This window comes from Gymnodraco acuticeps, unplaced genomic scaffold (genome assembly GCF_902827175.1).
Source record: "Gymnodraco acuticeps unplaced genomic scaffold, fGymAcu1.1, whole genome shotgun sequence".
Classification (NCBI taxonomy): Eukaryota; Metazoa; Chordata; class Actinopteri; order Perciformes; family Bathydraconidae; genus Gymnodraco; species Gymnodraco acuticeps.
In genome coordinates this window covers 1-9,682 of record NW_022991095.1, presented here as the reverse complement: position 1 = coordinate 9,682, position 9,682 = coordinate 1, and the positions used below count along the sequence as shown (strand labels likewise).

Below are 9,682 nucleotides of genomic sequence, written 5' to 3'. Positions count from 1 at the left end.
GCTTAGCCAACAATGTTATTGTTCCCATTCTGTGACCGGTCAATACTGGGTCACAGATGGTCTGTGTTGTGGGTACACTGGGACACTTCCTTCTCTGTATTTGTGGACTCCAAGGTGAAATCTTCGAGGTCATAGGTGTCCGACGCAAGTAGCTCAGTGTTCCCACACTGTTTAGGCTATCTTCTCAAATATGTTGTTTACTCTCTGCGAAACCAGTTAGATGGGCTGGCAAGAGAGAGGCTCTCCAGAATTGACGTGGCAACTCTACCGTGAAGTCAGAACCTCTGACTCTTGGATTTGTGATGTGAATACTCTGGTACCAACTCCAAATAAATCACAGTGGTTTGACATCAAAGCTCCGACTCTTCCCGTGTCTCCTTCCTGAGTCGGTGACTCCACTGCATGCTACACAGAAGTTTCCTTTACACTAATTACCTAACACCTAAATACATTCAGCAGGTGTCTTAGTTTATTATACCTCGCTCTCCTTTTCCTTTTGACGTCTTCGCCTTTTTGTTTTCCTTCTTCCTTTTTTTGCTTTCCTTCTTCCCTTTTTTGCTTATCTTCTTGCCTTTCTTCTTCTGCTTCTTTTTCTTCTTTCCCTCATCAGAAGAGTCAGAGGTAGAGCTTGAGTCAGAGCTTGAGTCAGTGCTGGAGTCAGTGCTGGAATCGTTGCTGGAATCCGTGCTGGAGTCCAACCTCATGGGCTCCGGCTCCTTATCTCCAGTGGCCATTACTTCCAAGTTCCCATCTGTTGATGAATGATAAATGACAAACAGAAATACACTTTAAGTTGAGTCCCCACAAAGGATTTGCCTAAAGCCCAGAGGAGTCTGCTTTTATTACAATATACAACATTACAGAATTACATTGGTGTGACTGAGCTTGAGCAACTGATAACCTAAGGTGGTTTGAGGTTGTACATGAACTGAATTGCATACTAATTGATGCGGTGGAGGTTAGATTGGGTATGAAGAAACATTGCAGAAGTACAAATAATGTGCACAAAACTTTAGATGGGATGTCTTGTGTTTTATATACAGTGGGGCAAAAAAGTATTTAGTCAGCCACCAATTGTGCAAGTTCTTCCCACTTAAAAATATGAGAGAGGCCTGTCATTTTCATCCTAGGTATACCTCAACTATGAGAGACAAAATGAGAAAAAAAAATCCCAAAAATCACATTGTCTGATTTTTAAAGAATGTATTTGCAAATTATGGTGGAAAATAAACATTTGGTCAATAACAAAAGTTAATCTCAATACTTTGTTATATACCCTTTGTTGGCAATGACAGAGGTCAAACGTTTTTCTGTAAGTCTTCACAAGGTTTTCACACACTGTTGCTGGTATTTTGGCCCATTCCTCCATGCAGATCTCCTCTAGAGCAGTGATGTTTTTGGGGCTGTCGCTGGGCAACACGGACTTTCAACTCCCTCCAAAGATTTTCTATGGGGTTGAGATCTGGAGACTGGCTAGGCCACTCCAGGACCTTGAAATGCTTCTTACGAAGCCACTCCTTTGTTGCCCGGGCGGTGTGTTTGGGATCATTGTCATGCTGAAAGACCCAGCCACGTTTCATCTTCAATGCCCTTGCTGATGGAAGGCGGTTGTCACTCAAAATCTCACGATACATGGCCCCATTCATTATTTCCTTTACACGGATCAGTCGTCCTGGTCCCTTTGCAGAAAAACAGCCCCAAAGCATGATGTTTCCACCCCCATGTTTCACAGTAGGTATGGTGTTCTTTGGATGCAACTCAGCATTCTTTCTCCTCCAAACAAGTCTATTTGAGTTTTTACCAAAAAGTTCTATTTTGGTTTCATCTGACCATATGACATTCTCCCAATCCTCTTCTGGATCATCTAAATGCTCTCTAGCAAACTTTAGACGGGCCTTGACATGTACTGGCTTAAGCAGGGGGACACGTCTGGCACTGCAGGATTTGAGTCCCTGGCGGCGTAGTGTGTTACTGATGGTAGCCTTTGTTACTTTGGTCCCAGCTCTCTGCAGGTCATTGACTAGGTCCCCCCGTGTGGTTCTGGGATTTTTGCTCACCGTTCTTGTGATCATTTTGACCCCACGGGGTGAGATCTTGCGTGGAGCCCCAGATCGAGGGAGATTATCAGTGGTCTTGTATGTCTTCCATTTTCTAATAATTGCTCCCACAGTTGATTTCTTCACACCAAGCTGCTTACCTATTGCAGATTCAGTCTTCCCAGCCTGGTGCAGGTCTACCATTTTGTTTCTGGTGTCCTTTGACAGCTCTTTGGTCTTGGCCATAGTGGAGTTTGTAGGTGACCAAATACTTATTTTACTGAGGAATTTACCAATTAATTCATTAAAAATCATACAATGTGATTTCCTGGATTATTTCCCCCCATTCTGTCTCTCATAGTTGAAGTGTACCTAGGATGAAAATTACAGGCCTCTCTCATCTTTTTAAGTGGGAGAACTTGCACAATTGGTGGGTGACTAAATACTTTTTTGCCCCACTGTATACAAAAAGGAGTTGTGTATGAGAAAATGCATTAGTCTGCTACTTTCAAACTGCATTGTGTAGAATGTTTCTATCACTATTAGTGTATTTCCATGAATTCCAATCAATTAGTGCTCATGTGGTCTAAGCCAATTCATCTTTAAATGGAGAGCCAATATGCTATGACAAGGCAGCAGTCAACAGCCTATACACAAGTGAAGTTAATTAAATTCCTAAAGGAATTCCTTAAAAATGACAACAATAGCTGAAATATTGTAAATATTATAGCCTAAATAAGAGACATGAATTCCCTGGGAATTTTTATTTTCTCTGTTAAATTGTTTTTAATATTTTTGTTGAACATTTCAAGAGTATGATTTATAACGCAAAATACATTTGCAGTACTCTGCCTGAATATCAAGAACAAACTACAAACCCCTTTGTATAACACTGAGCAGAGACCTATACATGTAGAAAGTACATGTCCAGGGACTACGGATGAAAAATAGCCTCTTGGCTAACTCTGGCATATTTACAGTAATGTTTATCAATGTGCACTGTCCCTGATAAAAAAATAAAAAAATAGATGGCTCTGCTGCCATTTTTGTTTGTAATTCAAAAGATGCACATAAAGCAGCAGCCAATAGGAGGCTATACAGTTTTAAATGCAATTGATAGTAGCCCAAATAGGTAAAAGCAAAGGGGCGATGATATGCTGTCAAGATACTGTCATAAAAACAAATGAAGTGCTCCCAAGCGCCCTGCCAGCAGTTTTCTTTCAGTGAAAAACACTATATGGACACACGCCATTAGTGACCCTACACATTGTCCAGCTAAATATCTACATGCACTAAATGTAAAAATATAAGGCCAAATCAAAAATAGTTACTTGAGAAAAAATAATATTGAAAGGCTGGCAATAATATTCAATAATAGCTGAAATACTGTTGTGGTATACTGCGCCATAATTATTTTTGAAGCCACACAGGTTCTGGAGAGCCCTAATGTAAAACTTTGCTCCACCTGTACAAACCTTGCTCTTGTATAGAGTTATTGTCCTCAAGCTGCTGCTTGAGTATGCCATTTTCCTCCTCTAGCTCATCCACCCGAGACTGGAGCATCTCAGCCTTCTTTCTCCATGCAATATGCTGCTTGACAGGCATACTACTTTCCACGTTACCAGCTGCAAAATAGGACATGACAAATTAGGAATACATGTCAGAAGGCTAAAACGATGATTTGGTATGAAAAACGTTTCACATGTTAGAGTACTTCTGTTCTGGAACTGCTCAGAAACCCCCTTATTGTCAATATACCTAGGAAAGCTACACATTCTCTAAATGTCTCTAGTTTGTGGTTGAACAGTTTCATGAGGCTGTGATTATCCTAGATGTCACAACATCTCATTTTATACATTGATGTTAAGTTTCAAAACATGGTCTCACTATGAAATGACTACTATGGGGACTAACATCATCACACATTAATACAATTGAGCTCATTGGATCCACAAGAGTCTCAGCTTTACAGTCTAACCCAATTAATGCAATTCCAAGACTGTATAGGGCCCCCAATATGCAGAAATATTGAAATACACCATTATGAAAAGGCGTAATTAACACATTATACTGCATGTAAAAAACGTTTTTTGCCCAAAACTGCATGTGATTATCATAAAGTGGGTAGGCCTATGTCTGTAAAGGGGAGACTCGTGGGTACTCATAGAACCCATTTTCATACAGGTATCTTGAAGTTAGATGTCAAGGAAACCCCTGTGGAAATTTCCATGTCAGTTTTTCCCTCCAAAATGTAGAATGTTTTTTAGCCCCATTGCCGACAAGCTAGCATCACGTGGTTGGTACCATTGTATGCCATTAGGTCATCTACTTTCATATGATATCATCATTACCAGCTTCAAAACCGAGCCCGGTACAGCCGCTTAAAGACAGTAAAGTCGGCCGCGATCCTGCGGGTCTCATTAAGGAGAAGATTCAAACTAAGCATTTTAGCTAGCATTCTGTTTGAGCTACCAAGGAACCTTCTATATGAACCGCTAGCCCTGCTGCTCCAGTAAGGATAACTTTAGTTGTTATATTAGCTTTTTCCTAAGACCGTGTCTATGGCTATACGTCGTTAGCTTTGCTGGTAGGAAAGGTTAACAATGTTAACCTTACCGATATGCATGTTAACTTAAACATGCATATCGGTTATTTAACATAGCTAATAAAGTTAGTGGTAGTTTGTCAGGATAGTTCGCATATCTAGAGTGTGAAGTTAGCACACAAACGTCAACTACTTTCACATTTATAAACCCAATTTACCACTTTCTTGTATGGTATCGCCTCCTTCTACTGCCTCATTAATCTCTCTCCGTGACTTTGCGCGGGTACAATGCACGGGACCAACGGCACTGCTCCCGTTGTCAGATGAGGGGCGGGTTACTGAATGCACCTGAGCAAAAATGCCATGTCGATGCTGAAAATAAAAGTGAGATAGCAATATTGGTTCACATGCAAGTAATAAGGAATGCTTTCTAAAAAAAGACAATGTTACCTAAGGAAGTTGACACTTACCATCTCGACGACCAAAACATCTGAAATCCAAGGGCGCACTTGCGCAGTAGACCAATCAGGCAGTAGAAGTATGGCAGCTGGTAGAAGTGCTTGGTGAATATAATTTAGTCACGTGTCAACTCTGCCAACACCATAGATAGACTGTACATATAACGCTGGTCCCGGGAGGTGTTTATATAGAAATCAAGCGTATCCCATAAGTTCTCCAGCCAATTAAATTAAAGTGCGCCAGTTTTGCATTTTTGGGATGTCTGGTAGATAAATATATACATTGACTAGCTCGGTCCGATGGCTTCACTGGAGAGAAAACTTATGAGAACAGTTTATGTTAAAGAAACAAAAAAATCAACTTTAAAATTAATAAAATGGTTGCAAACAATTGGCTTGATGAAACGCAAATTGAAATGCAAAAACTGCCGCCACAAAATGAAGATGGTCTCCTCCCAGACCAAGGACCATCACATCTGGTAAGAATAAAATGCTTGCAAACTAAAGGGCCCCATATTTTGTTATGCAATCGGCTGTAAGTAGGAATAGGACATTATTCTGCTACATTGTTTGCTAATATTAAGCATTAAGTTAGCTTAACTAGAGGGCATGTTCACACAGAACCATGGATTGCTATAGGAAGGAACCAGAAGGCCCGGATAAGCAATTCACAAATTAATGTCTATGACGGTACATTGTTTTCTTGGCACATTTTTGTTATTTTGTAACACACCTACAAGAAATATGCACAAATGTCAATGCCCTTGTCAATTAACTTCAAGTGCTGTAATACCAAATAGTAACATGTGGGGATTGTGTATGGACAAAATGAAGATATCAAGTGTGAGGAGGCCTCTAGGATGTACAGTTTTGTTCTCTCTCCCTCAGCTACCCATGGAGGCAAGATACAATTTAGACAAGTAGCTAGCTAGCTAATGTTACAACATATTTATTTCAGCGTATAGTATAGATAATGACACTGACATGAACTAGGCTTACTTGCATAAACATCATGGTTTTTACATCAGCTGCTGTTATTTGAATACATTATATATCCAATTTAGTGTGTGTATGTGTGCGTAACACACACATAGAAAATGTTCAGTTTATCATACAATTTGATGTCCTGCAATTTACAGGGAATGCCGACGTAAAAGATGTGGACGTTGAGGAGAAGTGTTAGGACAAAGTCACTTTTCTCACAATCACACTGCAGTTTTATTCGCATGGATGAAGTACATCCATAGGTAAGCAATGCAAAGGTATTATCTTATTACAGTATTTGATAGATTGCTGTTATCATAATATATGGTGGCATGGATTTATGGTCAATCTGAAAGAATACTACAAGAGTCATATAACCTGCCTTGATTGGCCAGATATGTTACAGTAACAAAACAAATCTCTGACGTTACTTTTGGCTCTTGCTAATTTCATCATGTTGTAAGTTGACCATATTTAGTTTTTCTGCTCTTAAGTATTATTTTGTTCTGCTTTCAAGCATTAGGATTTCTTATAAATCATAAGTTTGGGCTTCTGACAGAAGAGTATGGTGGTGATTCTATCTATACAACCAGATGTGACACTGTGTTGCAATGAGCATCAGTTTTAGTCAGCCATGTACAGGATGGTTGATTGACAGGCTGGCTTGTTATTGATGCTAGTTAAAAAACTAATGGCCCAAATACAATATACTCGGTATAAATGATGCTTCGTGACTTATAGCTTGATCAAATAAATGTTTTCTTCTTTTGGAAATGCACTGTCCTTATTTCATTATTTGTGTTAATCCTTGATAGATTTGCCCAGGGTTTGCATCTACGGCAAGTTGACATGCTTCAAGATGGCATTGCAAAGAGCTCAGCAACACTTTCCATGATGTCGAAGAAACTCAGAAGAATCTGTGTAAAAAGCCTGGGAAAGCACCAAAAGAAAAAGAAGCAGAAGTCGGTGGAGTTAATGTCCTTGTCCACATTGATGAGAGCAAATTCTGCCACAAACGCAAGGTAATATAATTTAAATGTGCAATACACTTGACTAAATGTGTTACATTTTCTATAACCTCAAAGAGCTTACATCATTATGTGAATCATTAGGATAGATATAGAGAGTGGGTGGGAGGGGAGAGTCATAGATGGGATATACAAAATAAATGGCAGAAATGAATATCACTCTCCCTAAAGTTGTCAATCAGTTAATAAAAAACATTGATGAAAAATGTGATTATGTGAAATACTCATTTTAGGAAAGTTTATTTTATTGTATTTGTTTAACCTAAAGAAGGTTTATTTACGAAAGCGTAATGCATACACGTGAGAAATAAAATGTTTCTGTTTTTATTAATTTACAAGATTATTATCTCAGAATTCCAGGAAAAGTTCTCGTGAAAAACCTTTTTTTCTCGGGTGAATGCATTAGGCTTCTGTATTTATCTTATATATTAGTCAAATAAAACAGGAACAGGTGTTCCTAACTCAAACATTACATACATAATGAATACATAATTCAATATTCACACAAAGCCAGAGTCAAGACTAAATTGTGGGTTTTCTCTGGAAGTGTTTCCTTGTACGATGTGAGGGTCTAAGGACAGAGGGTGTCGTATTGTCATACTGATATTCTGTACAAACTGTGAAGTCCACTTAGACAAATGTAACATTTGTGATATATAAATAAACATTGATTGATTGAATTGCATTGCAGTCACAAGATTTGGTAATTGTTTTCAATCAATTTCAGTCAAGATTTTCTGGTTCCTAATGTGGTCATAGTGACAAAAATAAAAGCACAAATTCATGTTGTAATAATGTTCACACTGTTTTTAAAAAAACTTTTTTATACTGTTTTTTGGTAGTATGGAAGAGGACGCTTTGGTAACACCTGGAGAAGAAAGAGATCTTGGGTGTTTGGTATACTAGAGATCAAAGCTGCAAGCAGACGTCCCATTCTTTGCCTTGTAAAGAGAAGAAACAAGGAGACCCTTGTTCCCATCATCAATAAGCATGTCAAGCCTCAAAGTCTTGTTGTGAGTGATGAGTGGAGAGCATATGCCAGTCTTTCCCAGGAGGGCTACAGGCATGTCAGGGTCAACCACAGCCAGAATTATGTTGATCCACAAACAGGACTACATACACAAAATATTGAGAGAGCATGGCAGACATACAAGAGGGAAGTTTGGCGTATGCGGGGGAATCGTTCTGAGAAAACTTTAAAAAAACAGCTCTCCTTCATAGAGTGGACCTACTGGTTAGCAAGAACATAAACATGGTGTACTTGGAAGACTTATCAAGGACATAAGGAATGCTAACCAAGTTTAGGACCTTTCTGTAGGCAAATTATTGTTGTTAACTGATCGAGCTGCACACCCTGGTAATTAGCAGGGGGTTAGACCCACACATTGGGCCCAAAGGCTCTTTGCTGACGCCCATAAACGTCCTGAACACAGCAAAAATAAAATTGTATTTATAGTTATTAAACTGTACAAATCTGCAGTGTAGTGATTTTTTTCCGTTTGCCTGGTATTGACTACCAGCTGGTAGATAATGTGTTTCAAACTTTATTTTTTTACCATTTCACAACTGTTCAGTGTTTTTACTTGTAGTATGTTATTAAAATAAAAAAGCTTTCTTTCTCTGATATAATGTGTATAGTGTTTGTTCTACTGTGCTTTATAACCTGGTATTGACTTCAGTTATCCAGTGTTCGTGATCAGTTGTGCCAAAAACATTTCGCTTATTTCCATGTCTGTTGCATATAATTAGTGGATGAAGTATATGTGTTCTGTGATAGGTTATAGACTTTCTACTGTTCTCAAACTGTTTTTCACTTTAATTGGATAGTCCTACACATGCCTACAAACGCTTAGTGGAGAACCTACTAAAGTATACTAATAGTCCAACTCTAGATTAGTTGACGATCAACAGCTAGTCAACAACTAACTCGTTAAAGTTGACTTATCTGTTGATCATCAACTAATGCTTAATGTAATAGTCAACTAAACTTTAGTTGCTTATCTGTTGATCATCAACTAATGCTTAATGTAATAGTCAACTAAACTTTAGTTGCTTATCTGTTGATCATCAACTAATGCTTAATGTAATAGTCAACTAAACTTTAGTTGCTTATCTGTTGATCATCAACTAATGCTTAATGTATATTCTACTGGCAGTTAGTTGAATGCATGTTACTTGTCTGTTGAAACAGTGTTGTTGAATGTCAACTGATGACTTATAGATTGTTAACTATGGACTATAAAAATAAAGTGTTACCTAACAGTGTAATAACAGTGTAATAGCAGTGTAATAACAGTGTAATAACAGTGTAATAACAGTGTAATAGCAGTATAATAACAGTGTGATAGCAGTGTAATAACATTGTGATAGCAGTATAATAACAGTGTGATAGCAGTGTAATAACAGTGTAATAACAGTGTAATAGCAGTGTAATAACAGTGTAATAACAGTGTAATAGCAGTGTAATAACAGTGTGATAACAGTGTGATAGCAGTGTAATAACAGTGTAATAGCAGTGTAATAGCAGTGTAATAACAGTGTAATAACAGTGTAATAACAGTGTAATAGCAGTGTAATAACAGTGTGATAGCAGTGTAATAACATTGTGATAGCAGTGTAATAACAGTGTAA

General features: G+C 38.3%; 1 protein-coding gene across 1 annotated transcript; it reads right to left on the bottom strand.

The window, feature by feature from the left end:
• Positions 1-464: 464 nt before the first annotated feature.
• LOC117560150 (peptidyl-prolyl cis-trans isomerase G-like) lies at positions 465-4,932 on the bottom strand. Its single transcript, XM_034236942.1, has 3 exons — positions 4,800-4,932; positions 3,512-3,661; positions 465-751 (listed from the first exon to the last, which is right to left on the bottom strand). The coding sequence occupies exons 2-3, from the start codon at positions 3,639-3,641 to the stop codon at positions 465-467; spliced, it is 417 nt and encodes a 138-aa protein (XP_034092833.1). The 5' UTR covers positions 3,642-3,661; positions 4,800-4,932.
• Positions 4,933-9,682: the final 4,750 nt, after the last annotated feature.

Excerpts from the sequence above, each read along its gene's own strand:
- LOC117560150 (XM_034236942.1), bottom strand. The coding sequence starts at position 3,641 with ATGCCTGTCAAGCAGCATATTGCATGGAGAAAGAAGGCTGAGATGCTC. Across the intron at positions 752-3,511 it reads TAACTCTATACAAGAGCAAG|ATGGGAACTTGGAAGTAATG; the intron begins GTTTGTACAGGT and ends ATTCATCAACAG.